This window comes from Ochotona curzoniae, unplaced genomic scaffold, assembly GCF_017591425.1.
Source record: "Ochotona curzoniae isolate NIBS_2020 unplaced genomic scaffold, NIBS_Ocur_1.0 contig_1, whole genome shotgun sequence".
Taxonomy (NCBI): domain Eukaryota; kingdom Metazoa; phylum Chordata; class Mammalia; order Lagomorpha; family Ochotonidae; genus Ochotona; species Ochotona curzoniae.
The window spans coordinates 32,060,277-32,083,573 of NW_024464918.1; the positions used below are offsets into that span (position 1 = coordinate 32,060,277).

Below are 23,297 nucleotides of genomic sequence, written 5' to 3' on the forward strand. Positions count from 1 at the left end.
CTGTGTTGAGTGGGTCTGTGGTGGGATTGTAAATGCTTCTTGTGTAAAAGGAGATGAGTAGGAAAAATGGTTTTGCATTCAAGCAGTGCTTCATCCACTGTGTGTACGATGGACCTGCCATTCTTCAGTAGCTTGTGAAAGTGCTAGGCGGTGGTCTCCCAGAGTGACCGTCAGAGTCCGCGTGGCCTTCTGTAGATGATTGTCAGTGGAATTTGAGCCTGATTTACTTGAGAGTGACCTTCCCTCTGCTTCTTCCTTAAGGTAATGCAGAAATGCTCCTTCCCGGGTACTCGTTGGAAGGAAGCTCCAGTTGGAGGTGTAGGGAGGCACTCTGATGGGAGTGTGGCAATTGCCACTCCCACTTTTTCCTTAAAGGTACACACACCCCAATCCACTGGTTCACTCCTCCCACAACAGCCAAGGTTGGGCCAGGCTGAAGTCAGTCTTAATTTCCCATGCAGGTAGTAAGGACCCAAACCTTTGAATTGTTTGCTTCTTCTTAGGACTTGTGTTTGTATGAAGATTGAATTGGAAGTGGAGCTGGGACTTGAATATGACACTGTGATAGGAGATCCAGGAGTCCCAAGTCCAAGTATCTTTTTAAATTTTTTTACTTCTTTATTATTATTATTATCATCATCATTTTATGATACAATTCCATAGGCCTTGGAATTTCTTTTACCCCCCCTTCTCCAAGAATTCCCATCACAAGTCCCGAGTGTCTTGTTGACTGCTGTACCAAATGCTGCCCTGTAAAGCACTCTTTCGAAACAGATTGTTGGCCCTTGTCCACTCTTGTTTGTAGTAATGCAGTAACATCTTTGGCAAATTTCATGGGGATTTAACATCTAGAAACTAACTCTGCACGCCTTTTTGTAGGTATGTAATTTCACCAACTACAGCTCCTTTATAATTTGGCCTTTTTTGTGCTTGAAAATTAAAGAGTAAAGTATCTGATATAATGGAAATGGTGGCGGTGGTAATGAAGGGAATCCAACTCAAGTGTGCATACAGATCCTGTCTTCAAAGCGAACGCGGGTTGTGTGCTTCCGGGGATGTTGTGGGAGATTTAGAGGAACTCAACTTGGGTTTATTTTGTGGTTGTTCTGCTGACCAATTAGACATTTCATTCAGCCAAGCTTGTGTCAAGTATGCCAAAGCTGACCAAGAAATGCTCATCGAGACAGTAGTCTTGTAATGGTCCCTACTAAGTGAGAAGTGTTTTGTGATGTGTCCATTGTGTTCTGAATATGCGTCCCTGCAAGTTTACCTGCTGACTTCTATTACACACAGTATCTTTTCTTGCTTAAATGGCCAGTATCATTTTAAGTATAATATTTATGTTCATCTCCAAGCAGTTGTCATATCATGTATTTGTGAGATGTGGAGTGATAATGTTATGTGTGTGGTATGTTGTTTGTGTTTTACCTGATAGTTCCGATGAGCATTTGTTTTTTAGCACGTATCTGGGTTCATCTTCTGATCTCTGCTTGCTTATTGGTAGGACTGGTCTGGAGGGACAGAGGCCTGGACACATGAAAGATTCTGTCGTGACAGTGGGAATCTGTCATCCACATAGAAAGAGGAGTGCGGAGGCCAAGTTTTTAAACACCCATTTCTTAAGCCAGAGTAGTTCACCACAGGTGACGGGTGGGGGGTAGAAAAACCACAGAGGTTGAAGCAGTGAGGCACATGTGTTGCTGGGAATAGAGGCAGTGGAGTAAGCAGCTCGTTGGTTGCATTTAGGTTAGTCCTGCAGGACTGGGCAGAGGGTGGGAGTGTGCCCCAGTTACTGCCGGCTGTGCTGAACGACCTGCCCCACCCAGTTCTAATCCCAGCGGCCCTGCTTCCCATCCAGCTCCCTGCTTGTGGCCTGGGAAAGCAGTCGAGGACAGCCCAAAACCTTGGGACCCTGCACTTACGTGGGAGACCTGGAAGAAGCTCCTGGTTCTTGGCTTCGGATTGGCTCAGCTCCAGTCATTGCGGCCGCTTGGGGAGTGACTCATCAGACAGAAGATCTTCCTCTCTGTCTCTTCTCCTCTCTGTATATCTGACTTTTCAATAAAAATAAATGAATCTTTAAAAAAAAGTTGAAGATTTAAAAAAAAAAGTGATACTTAGAAGAAAATCAGGGACAGCATGATTGCTTGATGGCCAATGCTCTGCCCTCAAGCACCTGAATCTTAGGGTGCCAGTTCACGCCCCGGCTGCTCCACTTCCCACCCAGCTCCCTGCCTGTGGCCTGGAAAGCAGTAGAGGACAGCCCAAAGCCTTGGGACCCTGCACTTACGTGGGAGACCTGGAAGAAGCTCTTGGCTTCTGGTTTCAGATCGGCTCAGCTCTGACCATTGTGGCTATTTGGGGAGTGAACCAGCAGATGAAAGATCTTTGTTTTTCTAATTGAAGAGAGAAGGAGAGAAATAAACAAAAAATATACTTCATTGTTGTCCTCCCACCCCCCAAAAGAAAGAAACCGATTTGAACTTCATTTTGGTAGTTAATGATATAAACATTGACTTTTTCTGTCTAATAACTCTGAAGTCACCTATGAGTAATGGAAGGAACATGTAAGCTTGGGGTGATTGTTTATGAATATTAAGCAAATTTCTATTAGATTATTACATTACAAAATTTTTTTAGAAATAGCTTTTTATTCTCCTATTATGCCTCCTGTAATCTTAATTTATAATATCCATTGTCTTGGAAAACTGCAAATTTTCATTTCAATCTCTGCTCCCGAATTGCTGTTAGCAGGTTGTGGCAGCCTTTGTTTTAAGTGTCTGCGTGGTTTATCTCTGAAATGGGGCGGAGGGCCTCAAGTGGGGCTACAGTCTGACACCTGTACTGTTTGCAATGTGTTACAGCTACGCTAAGAAAGAGTCTGATCTGAATGGAGCCCAGCTGAAGCTTCGAGAATATGAAGCAGCACTGAACTCCAAAGACGCAGCTCTGGCCACAGCACTCGGTGACAAAAAGAGCCTCGAGGCCGATTTGGAAGACCTCAAGGACCAGATCGCGCAGGTGGGCAGGCTCTGCCCTTGAGCTGTTTGTTTGGGCGGCTCATTGCCCCAACTGCCCTAAGCCATGCTGTGACTGATTGATTGCTGACTGATCAGATATCTGGGAGAGTGAGTGAGTTCTTTTTGGGTGGCTCTCCTGAGACGTTTTGAGGTAGCGACCTGCTGCTGAGCAGCGTCCGCTTTGCCCTGACTGCCCGTGCTGTGTTGCTTCCTCGCAGCACCAATATGTGACATGGGACGAGAGGTGAGAGTGCCTCTGTGCGCAGGAGCGACGGATGGGGGCTCACCGATCCAGTGTTCTGGTTCTTAATGTGTGGGTTTTGTGTCTCTGTCCTTGTCCCTGTTGTCAGTTGCCTGCTGGGCAGGTGGTTTGGTCTGGCACCCTGTGGGTGGGCTGGCAAGTGAGCATGCAGTTCTGTGCTAAAGGTTAAAATGAGGTCCTCCGTCAGTGACCTGTCTGTAAGACTTGGTTTGATTCGGAGGTGTGTCAGTTGCATTACCAAGTCACTGCCGTGTATTTCCTCATCACAATTCTTTGTCCTTGTGACAGTTGGAAGCTTCCTTAACTGCCGCCAAAAAACAGCTGGCAGACGAGACTTTGCTGAAAGTCGATTTGGAGAACCGTTGTCAGAGCCTCACCGAGGACTTGGAGTTCCGGAAAAACATGTATGAGGAGGTAAGTGCAGTTTAAAACAACCGAAGGGCTCTCTGGGAAGGTTTTGTCATAGCTGCTCTAGGAAAACAGGAGACCCACTGCAGGTGCTGGAAGACTCCTGCTCGGAGTACACCGTCTAAAGCCGTTTGAGTACACAGATAGAATTCACCTAATCGGATTTATGAAGGCTTGGTTGCAGCAGCTAGTTAGCATTGAACTCGTTTAAGCATTTGCATTTTCGCTTGCCAGTTAACGCTTTCTTCCAGCACTTTTACGGACAGCCCCAGACTCTGTTCTCTTGGTTTCTGGAGAAATCTGCAGCCGCGTGACGCGGGGCTCTCTTTGCAGGTCTCACGGGCTGTAGTCAGGCTTGAGCCCAGTTCGCAGGTGATCTGCGCGATGAGAAGGGGTCATAGGGCAGAGGGACTGGGGCCTCTTCTGGGAGCCAGTCACACAGGCCAAGGCCGAACTTGCCGGGCAGGGCATTATTCTGGGGCATGGGTACCTGGAGGCAGCAGGCTCTGCGGGGTTTGGGGTCTGGCTGCCCACAGCACTTGCGGGTATTTCTGTAAAACTGGGCACATTTAATAGACTTAAAGGCTGTGGTAATGGGACTGGATGAAACTTGACAAGCATCAGAAGTGATCAAATTGAAGAAACAGGAATGTGTGTGCCTTAAAAATTGAAGAGGTTTGAGACTAACCACTGAGGAGGAAGTACCTCCGTAATTAAGGCACTCACATACATGATGTTTTCAGAAGTAGGATAATTTTCTTTCTTGTTTAAAAAAAAATATTTTTATTGGAGAGGCAGACTTACGGAGAGAAGGAGAGGCAGATACAAAGATCTTTCATCTGTTGGTTCACTCCCTAAGTGGCCATGTGCTGGAACCAGAAACTACCTGATTGTTCTGTGTTGGTGGCTGGGACCGATCGCTTTTTGCCTCCCAGGATGAATATCAGCAGGAAGGTGGGGTTGGAGGAGGAGCTGGAGCTTCAGCCATGTTTCTCTGATACGCGATTCGGGCCACCCAGGTGTCAGGGCCAACTGTTGTGCCAGACATCCAGCTGCTACTTTATGTGAAGAATCACTGGGATACTGCTGTGATCACCAAGAGCTATTCCTGGATGTGCTCCCTTCAACCCTGTCAGTTTCCTAAAATGGGAGAGTCATGAAAGACGCATTTTTAGATCCCATTCAAGTTCCGCGCCCGGGACTCAAACCCAGGCACTCTGGTGTGATGCCTTTGTCCCAAGCAGTGTCTTCACCTCTTGGCCCAACGTCCACCTCGGCATTATTTTAAATGTCCTGTGTGGACAGATTGGAGTCATGTATATTTTCTTTGTAAGGCATTGTTTTCACATAAAATAATTGAATGCAAAGTGGCATGAATAAAAATGTAATCGTTTTTTTAAGGAGTATTTTAGTAGTATCATGGTATTTTGGGATTTTGCCCTCTTGAGAAGCAGTTCTTTGTTGTTGTTAGGATAGATTTATTCAATCATTATGTCTTAATTCCTGTTTATGTATTTTTAAGGAGAAAGGAGCATAGACAAAGGACCCAGAGTTGTTCAGTCAAACCTCTCATTTGCTTGGTTTCTTGAATTTCGTATCATTTGCTTCATTAAGTAAATGTAAGCTCTGGGGGCAAAACGAATTTGAAGTGTGGTTTTGTGGGTGTGCCAAGCACATTTCCGCTACAGGTTTAATAAAAAGATAAGGGAGTGGGCAGACGTGCCAGCCACTAACAGCAAGCTGTTGGGTTCTAGCTCCCTCTAGTGGCTGCGTGCATTACTTTTGCGCATTACTTGTGCCACTTGGCGTATCATGTTGCACAGCCACCCCAGCCCTGGTTGTTGCAGCCACTTGTGAGGGAACCAGCAGATGCAAGCAGATGTTTTCCTTCATCTTTCTGTTTGCTTTTAAAACTGTAAGTAATAATAATTACAAGAAGTAAGAATTAAGAAAGAAAAAAGCTTTTTGTGGTACTGTTAGCTATTGAAAGAAGTTAAATCAGTTAGCTTGTCCTTCCTGTTACTGCGTCTGAGGTTCTATTACATGTGATGCATCACTTGATTTTTATCCTGGCGGATCCCCCTTCCAGTGGAATTCTTAGAATTTTCAGCAAAATAATTGCGAAGAACATGCCGTATTCAGTGTGATTTGCTCTCTGGCCATCTGTGAGTCACCCAGACCATTCCTTGCCATTTAGAGAAGTCTGCTCCCGAGGAGAAGCACAGGATTCCCAGGGCTTGAGGTGTGTTTCTGTCTTTAGTCCCGTCTTTGCAGCGTCTGCTCAGATGCCTGCCCTAGGACGGACCAGTGATGGCCTGGTGTCATCCGGCCTGTGCCCATGCAGCTGTGCTGAGTGACCCAGCTTCATGTCTTCTCTCTTTCCCCTAGGAGATTAACGAGACCCGAAAGAAGCATGAGTCGCGCTTGGTCGAAGTGGACTCGGGTCGTCAGATTGAGTACGAGTACAAGCTGGCTCAAGCCCTGCACGAGATGAGAGAGCAGCACGATGCTCAAGTGCGGCTGTACAAGGAGGAGCTGGAGCAGACATACCACGCCAAAGTGAGTCCCCCCGCCCCTCCAGATCAGGACGTCGCGGTCACCGTGAGGGTGATCGTGTGTGTCGTTCTTAAATGATATTCATTGTCCTTGTGCATGTAAAGATGGATGTTCTTTAAAACTGAAGTTTTCTGCAAATTAGCTATTACTAGAAATTATACAAGAGAGTAGGGTTGTTCCAGTTTCATTGGTAAAGGGTTTGTCTTGGCCCTTTGCTCATGATGGTGAAGGCCCAGCTATCTGGAGCAGTTGCCTTGTAGGTCCCAGACACCCACCGTGCTGTCTCTGGCCTGGCTCCCAGGTCACCACTGTACATAGTGTGTGACGGCCATCCTGGGTCATTTTTATTCTGGAGCCAAAGAGGAAGTCTGACATTTCTTGCTCCATTGCTGCTACTCATTTTAAAAAATACTTCTGTCTCGTGTGAGCAATCCATGCCAGAACCGATACAATCAGCAATTAGTATAGGGTTTCTTGGCAAATGATTTCACCCCATATGTTAAGCGTTGAGTGATTAAATTAAAAGGAATATTTTTGGCAGGCTTAAGAAATTAGGATCGTGTGATTATTGACAACTGCTTCCGTTGCGTGGGCTCCAAGTGTTAATGTTGCTTTGCATCCCTTTCATGCAGTAGTGATTGGAGCTGTCGTTGAGCTGAGCAGTGAAGGAGCTAGTCAGCATTGGTCCCAGTCCTTGGCCTCGGTGGGAGCTGGGGGGTGTGAGGGAAAAAGACATTTAACACGTGTGCCACACACACACACACACACACACACACCCCTAAACACACCTGCACAACTCTGATGGGTTTAGAGCTGTCTTTACGTCCAATTAGAAATCACCTAGGGGTCAGAATTTGTAGCTTATTGGATTTGGTGGCTTAGGGATACCTGGTGGCTGTTTTCTTGGAGTATTAGCTGTAAGGATGTTGTTCTAGACAGTGCTGGTTTAACGGAGGCCCAGGGACGCCTGCACGGCTGAAGCTAGTGTTTCAGGAATTGAGTGTGAAGTCACCCAGATTGACACCCGAACCACGTCAGCCCACTTCGTGATGTGTCCCGTGTTGCGTCAGTGGGTTACGAGCAAGGCTTTGAGTGAAGTGCCTTGACGGAATCTTGGTTCCTCTTTTGCCTGTTGTAATTCACCAGATACGGCTGACTCCGGTGTGTTCTTCTTTCAGCTCGAGAATGCCAGACTGTCCTCAGAGATGAATACTTCTACTGTAAACAGTGCCAGGGAAGAGCTGATGGAGAGTCGGATGAGAATCGAGAGCCTTTCGTCTCAGCTGTCTAATCTACAGAAAGAGGTAAGGCGGCGAGCTCGCTAGGAGTTGGACCTCGGCCTCTCCATCACAGCAGTCCTCCTGCTTTGTTCTGAACTCCCTGTTGATTGCAGCTGATGGTGCTTCGTGGTGCTTTTTCAGATGCAGTGATTTTACCTTGTGCTAACACCCCGTGAACATGTGCCACTGTGTCCAAGTTTAGATGACCCAGAGCCGAGGCGCTTGCTGTGCCGGAAGTGCCTGGCAGCTGACCTGGGCTTCCTTTGGGGTGCGGGTTTCTGTTCCCTTGATCAAGCTCAGCCCCACAGACTGCTGTTCCCTACATGGACCTTTTTCATCCCATTTAAAGCCATCAGAGAATTATTTGTGGAGAGCACATGCCTTGGGTTTTTGGATGAATTGTCTTTGTGCTTAACACTACTTTTAGTGATTTGGATCTTGGGCAATAGCATAATTTCTGCATTGTTGACTACTTAATGATTTAATTCATGTTTATTTTAGGCTTTGCTTTCTTCATTGTATCATTTTCCTGTTAGGAACCTTTTTCTAATTGCACCTGGACACACTGCAGGGATTTAGAAAACAGAGAAAGGAATCATGGGAAGCAATGATGTAAAAAGTTGCTCAGCTTAGACACTTTGGCATTGCCTGTCTTTGTGCTTTAAGGTTGCAGCGTGCATTTTTGATGTGTTGTTCTTGGAGCCATGGATGGAAGGACCTGGGAGTCCTTTAGCTGAGCCAGGGGCCCCGGGGCTCTTATGACTCGCCTGGGCTGCTGCAGGCTGCCTCTGGGCTTACCCTGGGCCCCAGCTTTCCCTTTTATCCCTTGCTCTCTGAAGATTTTCCCTTTGGAACATAACAGATCATCTTTTTCTGTTGCACCATCTGTTGTCTTCTTGGATTGCTGGCATTTATGTTAGCTTGTAAACAACAAATTTATTTGCCATGATTGAGAAGGCTGGGAGGGCCAAGGCCAGGGTTGTGGCAGAATGGATCTGCTGAGAGCCTGTATCCTGACCATGTCTCAGGGTGGAAGGCTCGTTTGGGCCCCACTGTATACTGCCGGGCCCTCGCCCAATCATCTAATCATTACTCCCAAAGGCCCATCTTCATACTGTCACTTTGAGGGTTAGCATTTCAATCTGTGCTGTATCATTGGTATCATTTTGGAATGATACAAATAAAGGAGACAGACAGAGAAGGTGCTTTCCTGGGTGCTTGCTTACTGCTCAGATTCCCCCAACAACTAGAAGAGGATAGGGCCAAAGCTGGGAGCAGTGACTCAGTGCAGGTCTCCATGTGGAGTGGTGGTACGCCATCACCTGCTGCCTGCCAGGGTGCACATTAGCAGGAAGCTGGAGTTGGGAGCTGGAGCCAGACTCCAGACGCTGGACATTGGTGCAGGGCGTGGGCTGAATGCCTGCTTTGTTAGCAGTGCCTGGACAGGTGCTTTGTGAAGCTGAGACCGTCTGTTCCTGTGCTGACTTCATATTTGTTTTTTATCTCCATTCACTGAAATGTGTGCTAACTGTAGCCTCTCCCTCAGAGCATGTCTGCCTGAGTCTTACTCATTATTCCATATAGACATTCTTATTTCACAGACATGGGAACTGATGCGCCTTGTTACCTAGCAGTAGGTAGGCTCCTCAGGTTGCAGCGTGGTAGCTGTGACTTTGTTTGTAGTGATCCAGGCAAGCTCTGTGGGTAACCTCAGATTAGCACTTTTTAATTCCTGGCAAGATCCTGGGGCTTTTCTGAGAGATGACCCCCTTGACAAGTAGGGGGAAACACCATTTTAGCCAAAATAGTTTTAATTTCTCTTTGTGGGAGGGATTTTTTTTTTTTTTCATTTGTAAGTGGTAACAGATTTTATGGCAATATGTTTTGAAGAATATTTTTATCTGTTATTATTTTAGTTTTAGAAGACACATAAAAAATCTCTTAATGTCTTCCTGTTAAATATCTCAGCTGTGCTTATTGCCAAGTCATGTCAGTTTCATCATGCTGCTTGTTGGGCCACAGGATTTCCTTCTAGTTAAATGATGTGTGTTGCTGACGTGCTTCTACAATTTTACTTAGGATTGGTAGTCTCAGGCCCAGCATGGTACCCAATGGCTAAAGCCCTCGCCTTGCATGCACCGGGATCCCATATGGGTGGCGGTTCAAATCCTGGCAGCCCCACTTCCCATCCAGATCCTTGCTTGTGACATGGGAAACCAGTTGAGGACGTCCCAGAGCCTTGGAACCCTGCACTCGCATAGGAGACCCAGAGGAGGCTCTTGGCTCCTGGCTTTGAATTGGTACAGCTCTGGGCATTGCAGCCACTTGGAAAATGAATCAGCGGACGGAAGATCTTTCTCTCTGTATATCTGATTTTTCAATAAAAATAAATGTTAAAAAACGTCTACAAATTTCTAAAATACCGATTGTGGAAGAAATATTTAAATAGTATGTGGAGGGCCTGGCATTGTGCATACGCAGGTTATGCTGCTGATTGCAATGCTCGCATCCCGTCATCCCACACTGGAGCTCCAGATTGAGTCCCAGCTACTCCAGGTGGCATCCAGGTCTTGGCTGATGCATCCAGGAGTGGCACAAGTGCTTGGCCCTTACAGCCACATGGGAGTCCTGGATGGAGTTCCGGGGTTTGGCTCAGCGTTGTTTTGGCTGGTGTGGTCAGTTGCAAAGTGAACCAGCAAATGGAAGATTGGCCCTCACCCACTCTGCTTTTCATTCCAGCCAGACTAGAAAAACCATATATTGTGCTCTGTGAAAAATAAAATGCAAAACCTGAGGCCGTTAGAAGACAGTTGTAAATGAAGAGAGTTAAGGTGGAATCCCGGATCACTTGGTTGTCTACGTGGGGAGGCTGCTGTAGTGAGGTCTGTTCCCACTTGCCTGGAGCCTGCCAGCTCATTAAGGCAGATCTACAAAGAGGAGACTGGGTGTGACTTCTCACTCTGTTCCTTATGTTTAACTGCACAAGTGTAAATGCAGCTATTTAAAGTGGGACTTAAATATTCCTGTTTAAAATGCAGAACGATTCAGAGCAACTTAAAAGCTTCTCCTTCCCGGTCTTCCTCCCCTTGAAGAACTCTGCCACCAGACATGCGTGGCTTCAGATGCCTTGGCTGCCAGGCCAGCTCTGAAGCTGGGGTGGTTTGTGGGCCCTCGTCACACACCCACCCACTCCCAGCACCTTACGCCTCCACTGTGTGAATTCCAGTGATTGACTGAAAGAGGAAGCTCTCTGAATTTACATTTTCTTTTTCTTTTTTTTTGTAAAAAAGAAAGGTAGGGGGTGGATGGATTCCTCTTCTGTTTGTGACTAGAGTTTTGCATAAGCAGTTAAGATTTTGAGGGTTACTGGCATGGTATTTGTCATATCAGCCTCAAGTGGCATGCCTGCTTCAGATACAAAATGTCTGATGCTGCTCTGTGATTTAGTTCATTAGCTGATCACTTTCAAAGTGCTTATTTTGATGTGATTTTACAATATAGGAAAAGTCAGAAGATAACAGACAACTCTGCCGTAGCCCATCCTCTGTTTCATTTTGTTAATACCTTGCGTGGGAAGCTTGTCAAAACTAGGGAACTGGCATAAGCATACTACTACTAACCAGATTCAGACATTGCATTTAACTAATTTTTCTCTGGTTATTATTGTTTCTGATCTGGGGAGCCGTACAGTCCCTAGTCTCCTGTGTTCTGTGACAGGTCACTGTTTTCATAATTCTGAGTCTCAAGGACAGGCCAAGTATCCTATAGACCGTCCCCTGAGTCTGTCTGCCTGGTACTTGTCACATGATTATACTGGGTAAGGGTTTTTTGTTTGGCTTTACTTTTAAATATTAACTTATTTGGAAAACATGAGTGATAGAGAAGGGGATAAATAGATTTTTTCCACCTGCTGGTTCACTGTCCCAAGTGCTTGCACAGCTGAGATAGGGCCAGTCCAAGGCCACAAACTGGTCTTCTTCATGGCCCAGTGCCTGGACCGTCATCCTCTGCCTTCCTAGGTGTGTTAGCAGGGAACTGGAATTGAAGTGGAGCAGCCAGGATTTGAACTGCTGTTTGGATATGGGCTGCAGTTACCTCAGGCGGTGGTTTAACCCGTTGCGCTATCACATTTCTTTTGTGAATGAGGTGTGTTTTGTTTATTTAAGATCTTTTTAGTCCTTTACTTGATTTAGACTTTGGAGGTAAAGGCCTCGTAAAGAAGTCTGATGTGACTTTTTCTGTAACTGCAGCTTAAAAATGTATTTGGTCAAATGCATAGAAGTTGTATGTACATTTACACACATTACAAATATTTGGGGAATGTTTTCTTAACCTTTGATTAGTTAACATGTTCTTGGGATCTGCATTTTATAGTTTAGGAATTTTTGTTTTTGCTTTAAAGTGGCAGTGTAGGAGATGGTTTAAAATAACTGCCTTGTGCTAATGTGGAATGTTCCTAGAAAGTGAATGTGTTACTTTCAATCTGAAGTCTAGAGCGTGTTTGGAAAGGATTCAAGAGTTGGAAGACTTGCTGGCTAAAGAGAGAGACAACTCGCGTCGCCTGCTGACCGACAAGGAGAGGGAGATGGCCGAGATAAGGGACCAGATGCAGCAGCAGCTGAACGACTATGAGCAACTGCTGGACGTCAAGCTGGCCCTGGACATGGAGATCAGCGCCTACAGGAAGCTCCTGGAGGGCGAGGAGGAGCGGTGAGCACCTGCTTTGCGCCCTCATCCCGTTTCCTCAAAGAAAAAAATAAGGATTTAAAGAGAAACAATTTAGACAACTTTAAATGTTTTCTGTCATTTCTTATCATGCCTAGGCATGAGGCAATAACTGATCGTATGTATATCTCAGTAATCATTGTCATCAGTTAACTTTTTTTTTTTAATATTTTAATTTGAAAGTTGGAGCCACAGGGATAGAGGGTAAGAGGCAGCTCTTCCACCCACTGGTTCACCTCCCAAATGGCTGCAGTGGCCAGAGCTGGGCTGGTCTGAAGCCAGGAGCCTTCCCTGGGTCTTCCCCACCTGAGCTCAGGAGCCCAAGACCTTGAGCCATCCTCTGATGCCTTCCCAGGCCACCAGCAAGAAGCTGGATCAGAAGGTGTATAGCTGGCACCTGAACAGTGTCCTTTTGAGAGGCCAGTGTTATAGGCGGAGGGCTGTACCATTGCCCTGGCTCCCATCGTTGTCCTGAATATCTGACAGGATTGTAAGGATTCAGTGTTTGGTAGGAAACAGTTCTAAAAGGAAAGTGTCTAATTCAGGGGAGAAAATCGTTGATGGTCAGGATTGATTGAAAGCATGGTGCACACTGGTTATGGTGGTAGCAGAGGGAGGGAGTCCCCTCCCATGTCACCATCCTTTGTGTGTCATACATAGCTCCATTCCTGGACATGACATTGAAATTATTACATTTTTTTCAAAATATGTGAGTACAGATCCGCTTATCACAGTTAAAATGTACTGTGTTTGCCTGCTGGTTGTCAGTTTTGCTGTAGAAATGTATGTGCAGAGGCCCGGTGTGGTAGCCTCATGGCTGAGTCCTTGCCTTGCCAAGATCCCATGTGGGCACGGTTCTTGTCCTGGCTGCCCCACTTCCCATCCAGCTCCCTGCTTGCGGCCTGGGAAAGCAGTTGAGGACGGCCCAAAGCTTTGGGACCCTGCACCCATGTGGGGGACCCGGAAGAAGCTCCTGGCTCCTGGTTCCTGGCTCCCGGCTTTGGATTGGTTCAGCTTCAGCTGTTGTGGCCACTTGGGGAGCAAGCCTGTGGACGGAAGATCTTCCTCTGTGTTTCTCCTCCTCTCTGTATATCTGACTTTCCAATAAAAATAAATCAGTCTTTTAAAAAAAAGTATATGCAGGAGGTAATGTCTCTTTTTTAGAGTAGGAAGGATGTATGTGCTTCATAAATGGGATGTTTTCTTTTCTCATGAAGGCTGAAGCTCTCTCCGAGCCCATCCTCCCGCGTGACTGTGTCCCGAGCCTCATCCAGCCGCAGTGTGCGTACCACGCGAGGAAAGCGGAAGAGGGTGGATGTGGAAGAGTCGGAGGCCAGCAGCAGTGTCAGCATCTCGCACTCTGCCTCAGCCACTGGCAACGTCTGCATCGAAGAGATTGACGTCGACGGGAAGTTCATCCGCTTAAAGAACATGTCGGAGCAGGTGAAGCAGCAAGGCTCGTGTGGTCGTGGCTGCTCTGTGCTGCTGTTTGGGTTCAGTGTGGGTGCACAGAGCGAGGGCATCCCTCCTGCTAAGGACTTAACTTATCAAGGGCTTCCTGATGTTAGACCCTGGGTGAAGCTGGATGGAGCTGGTGCCCCTGGATGAGTGAGGAGTTGGGCCTGCGGGAACACTGGGTGCCACGGGGGAGCACCACTTCCAAGAATGGTTGTGAAAATACTCCTTACCCACCAGGGATCCTGAAAATCTGGTGCGTGGGTGAGCAAAGGAGCGCTAGGAGGTTTGATCCTAGAGATCCTACGGCCTTTTGGTCTTCTCTGTAACTTGTGGTATGGGTGCTGTATTTGAGAAGACGTGGCCAGCGGGGAAGCAGCTGTCCAAAGGGCCGCTCTGCCTCAGGGTGGTGGGCCAGTGTGTGCTCCTGGCGGCCTCGGCCTGTGCCTTTGCTCCCCTGAGCAGCTTTGGAGTAGCACTGACGGGCATCACCTCGGCCTTGCCTGCTGCCTCGCTGACCCACCCGGAGCTCCTTAGGCCTTTTTCAGCAGTAGACAGAGAGAGGATGGGCTTTCTTGTCACTTTTTGTAAGCTTCACATTTCAATCGGCAGTCAAAATATTGGATGCGTATTGTGACGATGATACAGATTATCTTGTAAATTTCTAAGACTAATCTGACCTAGCATGAATGAGATCATTTAATTTGGTTTAATGGGATCATTTAATTAGACTCTTTTAGTTTGGTCCTCTTTGCAACTACCTGCAGCAGTGTGAAAGTTATGGCTTTCTGAATGATGAACTTTGCCTATTTCTTATGTAGGAAAACATGATGACTGGAGTAAATATGCCTTAGCTTAAAAGCCTGTATGAATTTATCTATTCCATTTCATAACTAATCATACTTGAGGTAACCTTGTTTTATTTTATTCTGTGGCCAGGATCAACCAATGGGAGGCTGGGAGATGATCAGAAAAATTGGAGACTCATCAGTCAGTTACAAATATACCTCAAGATATGTGCTGAAGGCAGGCCAGACTGTTACAGTAAGTACATTAGTCATGTACTGTCACCGCACTGTGTCAACTAACAAATAATGCAAGGTGGCTTTTTGTTTTTTAAAAGACAAAAACGGCTTTTGCTTAAGAAGAAGCCATCTAGAAGTGGACATTAAAATACCTTTGACTTTAGTGTATTAAGAGTGCTGTTAAGATTTCAAGAGTGGTTCAAGAGTTGACCCTTGAACTCCCTTTAGCTGTCTATTCCAGTAACTGTGATAGCTGCCCTTGACTGATTCTTGTGCTCCAGTGTCATGGAGGCAGTAGCACATGGCAGAAAGAAGTGTTGGCAAGATGCTCCTGGCCTTGGCCCTGGACGGCCATCTTCAGCCCTGGGCAGCTCTAGATTCCTTTGCGAGGTTTTGGCGCCCAGGCTCTGCCTTAAGTGACAGGCGCCCCTGAAAGCAATCACTGCTTGGAAACCCAGTTTAGCAGGAGTAGCATTTGGTTCAGGTTGAGAAGGATGGTGAAGTACTATGGGTTTTGCATGGCTCCCTGTGTTCTGGAACGCCACCTATTCAATAGGAACGTGGGCAGGATCCACTCACTTTTTGGAAAGCATGCAGCATTGAGCAAACATACAATTCCTTTGCTTTTGTTTATTAGGTAGACTTAGCAAGCAATAAAAATATTTTCTTTATAGATTTCGAAGGAACACAGAGGTACCCCTGTTTTTTCCTTCTATGAATTATTTTAAAAACATCAGCACATGTTCTAAACATGCTTATAATTTTTTTTTAAATGACTTTCCTTAGGGTTTTTTTTTTTTTTTAAAGATTTATTTATTTATTGGAAAGTCAGATACACAGAGAGGAGGAGAGACAGAGAGGAAGATCTTCCGTCCAATAATTCACTCCCCAAGTGAGCACAACGGCCAATGCTATGCCTATCCAAAGCCAGGGTCCAGTAACTTCTTCTGGGTATCCCATGCGGGCGCAGGGTCCCAAAGCTTCGGGTCACCCTCGGCTGCTTTCCCAGGCCACAAGCAGGGAGCTGGATGGGAAGTGGAGCTGCCGGGATTAGAACCGGCACCCATATGGGATCCCGGTGCGTTCAAGGCGAGAACTTTAGCTGCTAGGCCATGCTGCCGGGCCCCATGCTTATAATTTTATGACTGATACAAACCTTAATATCAGAGATGCAAGCTACAGGTTAGAACATCTTAAAAAGTAGATTCAGAGAGCTTGACGCCACTTTATAAAAATCAGATGCCAATTTTGTAATTACGGGTAAAAATGGGAATGGCTATTTTAACTAAATTACTGTTTCCTCATGAGCAATTATTAAATGAGAAAATTGTTTGGTCCCATTTTGTATCTGTGGAAGCTGATGTTTCAGCTCAGGAGATTCTCACTGCAGTCATGTGGAACCATTATGCCAATCTGCTTTTCTGTGGGCACTAACTGATTGTGTAGGTCAGCGGGGCACTCAGTTATCATATAAAATAATGGAATGCAGTTTTTTTCTTCAGCGGGGACCATTAGTGCGATCAGCTTATGGGAATATGGTTGTGATCAGTGACCTTGCTGTAAAATAAAGCCAGGCAGAAGCAGAGATCTCTCTAAAACCCTAGAATTGAGTTGAGAGAACCACATGTGCAACTTTAAATTTTCTCAACTACAGGTTAAGATGTGGAATTCTAGAACTCTTATTTTATTTAACCTAATCGGTCCGTAATGTCAGTTCAAGATATAGTGTCAAAATTATCAGTTAGATATTTTACATTTATATTTTTTCTAAGGAAGTCCTTGAACTCTGGATTTTACTGTAATGGCACATCTGATCTGGTGGGCCGGATGAGAAGGACCAGGAAGCACAGAGCTGGGGTTAGGAGGAGCATGGTTCTAGGACCTATTTTGGGGGTTAAATTGCTCGGGAACATTGCTGGTAACACCAAACCTACCCTCTGCTTCCAAAGTGCAGAGTAGTGCTGGAAATGAGGAAGATTGTGACAGTTAAGATGTCATTTCACGGTGTTTCAAAGTTGACCTGGACATCCCTTTTTTTTCTATTTTATCCCAGTAAGTGCTCCTTCCTTTGGCTCAGTAATGCTGGTGGGTTACCTAGATTCTCTCAAGTGAGTGTTTAAGAGTCAGGACTGTCTCCTGACCTGGGTGCGTGCACACCAACCCTGTGCTGACATTATCTCCGTTTGCAGATTTGGGCTGCCAATGCTGGTGTCACAGCCAGTCCTCCCACTGACCTCATCTGGAAGAATCAGAACTCCTGGGGCACTGGTGAAGATGTGAAGGTTATCCTGAAGAATTCTCAGGGAGAGGTAAGGCTCTCTCCTCAGGACTAGTGCAGTGTCCGCTTCCCCCTAAGTTCATCATGCTTGCTAGGATGATGGTTTGTCAGAGATCAAACTGGAACATAAAGTAACGTTGCTTTAGTCAGACTCAGGCTGCTGAGCAGGCTCAGCTGAAGCTGTCTTTAAAAGTCGGGAAGAAGACAGAGTGTGTAGTGAGCTGGAGCCCCTGCCCTATGCTGACATTTGTTCTGGTTCTAACCTTAATGCCCCGCCGGCAGCTGGCAGGCTCTGCTGTTTGGTACTAACGACATGACCACATGTCCATTCAGACTGACCGATGCTGACAGGCCTGGTGGGGTGGGGTGGGGGTGGGGGGTTACTCAAGTAGTGGTAAAATCCTGAGTGTACATCCGGTGCCAGGAAAAGAACCAGAAGCAGCCACTTGTCACTTCTAGCATCACGAAGCTTAACATCCTATACACAGTTGGGGGAGCCAGCAAATAAGAGAAGTGCCAAGGGAATTTCTAATAAATACAAGGAAATGACCGCGGTGTGATAGTCACCAAGAGGGCTGCTGGGGATAGGAGAGTCAAGGAAGTCCGCCTGCAGGAAGTGACACCTGCACATAAACCTGAAACGAGAAGCAGTCAGCCATCCAGAGAACAAAACAAGCAGAGTGCAACAGGTGCGAAGATCCCAAGGCAGGAGGAGTACTGTATCTTCAAGAAAAGAAGCCCGTGTATCCGACAGGAAGACAGGGGAGCAAGAATGGGCAGCTCCTGGAGGAGACATGCCGGGTGCAGAAAGGAGCTGTGCGGTTAGTTGTGTGGGTTAAAGGGAAAACCTGACAGACAATGCCAGTACAAGAGGAACTTGGGCAGTTCTCTCGGCAAAAGAGGAGGAAACTAATCCAAGCCTTGTTTTGGAGTCAGGCTTGGTAGGGTGCGTTGATAATGTTACTGTGGCATGAGAGAGAGCCTCAAGTTCATTTGCTTGGACAGCTGGACAGTCCCCCATGCCATTGACTGAGGATGTCGGTGGGAGAACATGGAGAAGGGAAGGGACATTGAAGACTACTCTGGTTGTATATGTTGTCTTTAATCCTTAATTAGAAATTAAAAGACAAGAGAAACAAAGATCTTCCAACTGCTATTTCACTCTCCAAATGGCTGCGACAGCTGGTGCTGGGCAAGGCTGAGCTCACGAGCTGAGATTTGCCCATGGGTGATAGGAGGCTGAGCCAGGACTTAACCTAGGCATTCAGATACGATATGTACGCATCCATGTGGTGTCTCAATCTGGTGCCAAACATGTGCCTCCAGGCATATTAAGTTTGAGATGCCAGGTAGATATCTATGGGAAGATACTGTCTTGATATCAAGGCTAGAGGGTGTTTTTGTCACATCAGTGGTATTTTAAGCCAGGAAACAGGCTGACCCCAGTTTGTCTTTAGATAAGGGAAGAACCCAGAATTGAGCCCTAGAAGGAATAAGTTACAGCAAAAAAAGAGAAGGTGCAGCTAGCAGGGTAGGAAGAAGTCATGTTGTGGTCTGGGAGTAGACAAGGAGGGAGTAGCCCATAACGGCAGTGGCCCCAGGGGCTCTCTTTTGCCTACATAATGCTAACGTGTACTATGTAGGTGCTATGTAGGTACTGTCTGGTGTAGTGCTTGCTCATTGGAGGAGAGCCTTGAGGACAGGGACCTCTGTTGGTGCTGGTGTTAGCAAGGAGCTGGATGGAAACTGAGGCAGCCAGGAATTGAACCGGTATCCACATGGGTACTGGACTGTATTAGCAATAATCTGTGTAACTACCATTTTTCTGTTAGGAATATGGATAACTGAGGTCTGGCATGATAGCTGATTTGGGGGATCCTCATCTTGCAAGCTCTGGCATATGGCTGCCAGTTCACGTCCTGGCTGCTCTACTTCCTGTCCTGCTCCTCCCTGCCTGTGACCTGAGAAAGTGGAGAATGACCCAAGACTTTGGGACCCTGCACGTGCATGAGAGACCTGGACTGGCTCAGCTCCAGCCATTTGGGGAGTGAACTAGCAGATAAAAGTCTTCCTATCTTTCCTTCTCTATGTAAAATCTGCCTTTCCAATAAAATCCATAAATCTTTCAAATATGGGTAACTGGCTTAAGTCAGTTTAATTTTTTATCTATTTTTTCTGTTCCTGGGGTAGTCATGGGAAATGACAGAAAACCCAATTAAAAAATAATAGGAATTGTTGGGGCATGTATAAATGTAATCTAAAATGTAGGGAGGGCCTGGTGGATATGGGCTTGGTGTAGTGGCTCCTACGGCTGTCCCCCAGGATCTGTCATTTGCCTTCCAGAAGTCCTTCCTTTGTGGCTGTGGACAGTGCCAGCTGCTCCTGGAAGTCTCTTGTTTCTGTTCACTCTGTGTAGGAGAAGGCATCTCCCCGTGAGGTCCGCAGCCTGGCCTTCACCTGCCTTCTACCCGCCTGGGTCCTGGGCCTGTTGCTAAGGGAGCTCCTGGAGTGCAGAGGCTGTATCAGCACTCCTGCCTTCTGCTCAGCGCACCCCTGCTGGATTGCACATGGTGGAGGGGTGTTGGCTCAGCATCTCACTGCGGGGCTGTTAGGCTCGAGTGAAGTCAGGAGCCCACAAGCCAGTTTGCATGGAGACCCATGCACCTTTTTAAACTACTAGCGGCTGGCATGTGGGCACTCTGAGACCAGAGATTTTTCTTGGTCTGTTCTTCATGTCCAGACGAGAACAGGAAAGCTGGCCGGTGGCTAGTGTCTGTGCCATGTGCTGCCATTCCCAGCTGGAGTCAGTCTGAGGAGTGACATGCTTATTTATTGTGCAATAGCAACAATTCCTGTTGGTTAAAACAGATGGTTCTTTGGGAAGGACACATTTGTACAGAGCAGCCGATGTCACATGCCTGAAGTTGCTCAGACTCACATGGCCATCTTCCTCAGTAACCAGAAACCTCCACACTGTTTCTTCTGCCCGGTGCCTGACGACAGAGCATGGCCCGGCACAGACAGTCTTCACGCTGAAGGCTTGTTTCTGCCACGCTGGCTTTTGAATGTCGTCCTCTGCTTGGGCTTAAGTTGTAGAGGTTTTTCCCGAGGACATTTTAGTGTCCTACCCTTGGAGCTGACCTTTCTTGAGTGACTTAGCACTGCTTGTTCATTTACTTGCTGCCAGCTCAGCAAGGTCAGCCCGGGACTTAAACAGGCACTGCAGCCCACGTGCAGAGTCAGCATTCCCGCAGGAAAGTAATCTGTACCTGAGCCTTTTAGCAGAAGATGGAGGCACTTTCTGCCAGACGCCCGGGAGTGGGAGCAGGTCTATTCTGTGCAGAACTGGCCCGGACTCCGGAGTATGTTGTTGGTAATTAGGGCTCTGCCGTCCTGGGTTTTCCTCCTTGGAGAGAAGCCAGCTGCTGAAGCAATGATAGGATCATGTCCTTCGGCCTCACTCCCCAGGTGCTCCTGTGGTCCTGGGAATGCAACAGCTAACCTCCAGCTTCCTGTTACTCAGCTTTTTTGTTTTATTTTGTTTTGTTTTTTAGCGCCTTTACTTTTCCAGGAGCCAGAATTTTTAAACTGAATTCATGTTGAGTTTTATAAAGGATTTAGTTTGCCAAATCATCAGGATAAAAAGCCATGGGAACTTCTCAGTAGGTGTTCCACACTGGATCCCTGCAGGGAATACTGAAGGTTTAAGAACCGCTACTAATTATGCAACAATTCCTGTTGTGTGATGCAAGCGGTAACTTTTCACAAATCTGTGGTGTAAGGTTACTCTTCCTCTTCCTTGCAGCCTTTATGGTTCTAACTGTGATTTTTAATTTAACATTAAATTACTCTTTTAGGAGGTTGCTCAGAGAAGTACAGTCTTTAAAACCACCCTCCCAGAAGAGGAAGAAGAAGAGGAGGAGGAGGCAGCAGGTGTGCTGCCTGAGGAGGAGCTCTTCCACCAGCAGGTACTGCTTTCCTGGAGCATATCAAAGTTTTATTAACAAAAGTATGTAAAAGGCAATTATGTGGCTTGAGTTTCTTTCCCTGTTATGAATGAATAAAAGCAGTGAAGATTGACTGAGTGGGATTTGCGCTTCCCAAGGGATATTCAAGGTGGCACAGCAGGATTGGGTAGGAAAATAGCAGTCCCTTTTTGAAAGGATTTTTTGTTTATTAAATTCTAGTGTTTTTTTGTGTACATAGTATGTTATGATAGGGCATGCATATCACTTAAGGAACAAGTGTACAAGTTTTGCAAACCCTAAAATTGACCTTGTTGTAGAGTTCTGTGATTGTATAGATCTCTACAGTAGAACAAGTTATGTGCATTTAAACTAAAAATCCTGTAATATTTAGCTGTGGTATGCAACAAAATTTTGCTGTATTAAGTTCCTAATCATTATCTCATTGCATCAGATTTTAGCTGATGCTTGGGCTTGTAAGAGCCCTTGAAATAAAACTCCAAATTTGGTTTCAATTAATTAATAACTAGTGACCCGTTAGTTTATATTCTCAAGCCAAGCTGTTTGAGTCTAATCATTAATCAGTGCTCCTACTCTATCTGATAAGACTGTCTTCATGCTAGATCTAATCCCTGCCTTTAGTGGCTAGAAATAATGACTGGACATAAAATGACAGGATGAGAGTGAATGATCTGCGGGTGCCCGGCTACAGGCTTAGAAAGATCCACTGGGCTGCTGGAGTAGTTAGGAAGGAATAATGTTTGCTTAACAGTGTGGAGGAGAACTTTTTTGTGCATTGGAGAAGGCAGACAATACTGTTTTGAGGTGGTTTGAGTGATCTGTGGTACATTAGCAGACTACCCCAACACTGAGAAATGTGAAAAAGTAGTTTCTTAATTTCCATAGGTGGGTGGTTGAGGCTCAGCTGGGGAAGTACTCAACTTAGTGAAGACTGCAGTCAGTCACACAGGGAGCTTGGGTGGAGATGAAGTCCTTTACACCTGCTTCAAACAAATTTTTTTTTAAATAGAACAGAGAAATTTTCTAAGTGGCTTCTTGTGAGCGTGCAGTGTAGCCCATCATTTGTGACCTGTTCAGTTGCCTAAGAAGATGAATGGGAGAGAGAGAACTTCATCCAATGGTTCGCTCCCCTGTGGCTGCACTGACTCGGATTGGGCCAGGAAAAAGACCAGAGTCTAGATGCCATCCAGGTCGCCCACGGAGTGGTTGGGGGCCGGGTGCTTGGTACTCCTCTGCTGCCTTTCCAGGTGCAGCTGCAGGAAGCTGGCGTGAAAAGACTGGCAGGGCTTACACCATTGCAGGCAGTGTTGTAATGTGCTGTGCCACAGCATCAGCCCCTGATCCATTTTGTTGATATTTATTTTTCCTTCTGTTTTTTTTCCTCAGGGAACCCCAAGAGCATCCAACAGAAGCTGTGCAATTATGTAAACCTCTCAAGTCCACTTGTCTTCCTCGAGATAAAGAAACGTGGAAACCCTTACCTACATGCAGTGCAGAGCCTTCTCAGAAGCACAGAGTATTTTTGTATTTCCTTTATGTGAATTTTAAAGCTGCGAATTTGATGGCCTTAATTTTCTTTTGACACTGAACGTTTTGTAAAGAAAATCATATCCATTACACTTTTGTTGCAAGATGTGAACTATTGACACTGAACTAATTGTACTGTTTGGAAAGGGTCCCTCAAAGTTTTTGGCTTTTTTGTTTTTGTATGTGTTTTCTTTTTCTTCTTTTTTTTTTTTTTTTTTTAAGTTCTTATGAGAAGGGGAGGGTAAGTAAACCACTGTGTATTGGGGTGTAATTTGAAGATTGCTCCATCTAGATTAGCAATCTGCTCTTGATTATCCTCTGCTATATATAACGGTGCTGTGAGGGAGGGGAAAGCATTTTTCAATATATGGAACTTTTGTACTGAATTTTTTTGTAATAAGCAATCAAGGCGAACAAATTTTTTTTTAAATAGAAAAGAGAAATTTTCTAAGAAGGCAATATTAACCTAATCATCATGTGAGCCCTCTGGATGAAGGATTCCACAATCTTTGTTTTATGGTTATTTCTCCTAGATTCTTAATCCATGCGGGGGGGAATGGGAGAAAGGGGAGGGGTGGGGAAGGGCTTCTATTATAAGCGCATTAGCTGTGTTTTTTAAGATAGTGTAACATGCTTCCATTTCTTATGTGACATTAACAAATAAAAAAAGCTGTTTTAATATTAATCTACTGTCTTTTTTAAAAAGTTTTATTTCTATTTGAAAGGCAGAGATACAGAGAAGGAGAGACAGATCTTCCATCCACAGGTTCACTTC

At 45.9% G+C, this 23,297-nt stretch overlaps 1 protein-coding gene across 1 annotated transcript in view; it reads left to right on the forward strand.

Annotated features, from left to right (window-relative positions):
* LMNB1 (lamin B1) overlaps positions 1–23,046 on the forward strand; it is a 37,473-nt gene extending 14,427 nt beyond the window's left edge. The window contains exons 2-11 of the mRNA XM_040969694.1: positions 2,865–3,021; positions 3,571–3,696; positions 6,079–6,249; positions 7,425–7,550; positions 12,016–12,236; positions 13,469–13,694; positions 14,646–14,750; positions 16,921–17,040; positions 20,867–20,977; positions 22,382–23,046. Of these exons, the coding sequence (XP_040825628.1) occupies positions 2,865–3,021; positions 3,571–3,696; positions 6,079–6,249; positions 7,425–7,550; positions 12,016–12,236; positions 13,469–13,694; positions 14,646–14,750; positions 16,921–17,040; positions 20,867–20,977; positions 22,382–22,423 (1,405 nt within the window). The 3' untranslated portion in view covers positions 22,424–23,046. The remainder of the gene's footprint in view (positions 1–2,864; positions 3,022–3,570; positions 3,697–6,078; positions 6,250–7,424; positions 7,551–12,015; positions 12,237–13,468; positions 13,695–14,645; positions 14,751–16,920; positions 17,041–20,866; positions 20,978–22,381) is intronic.
* The last annotated feature ends 251 nt before the right edge of the window (positions 23,047–23,297 follow it).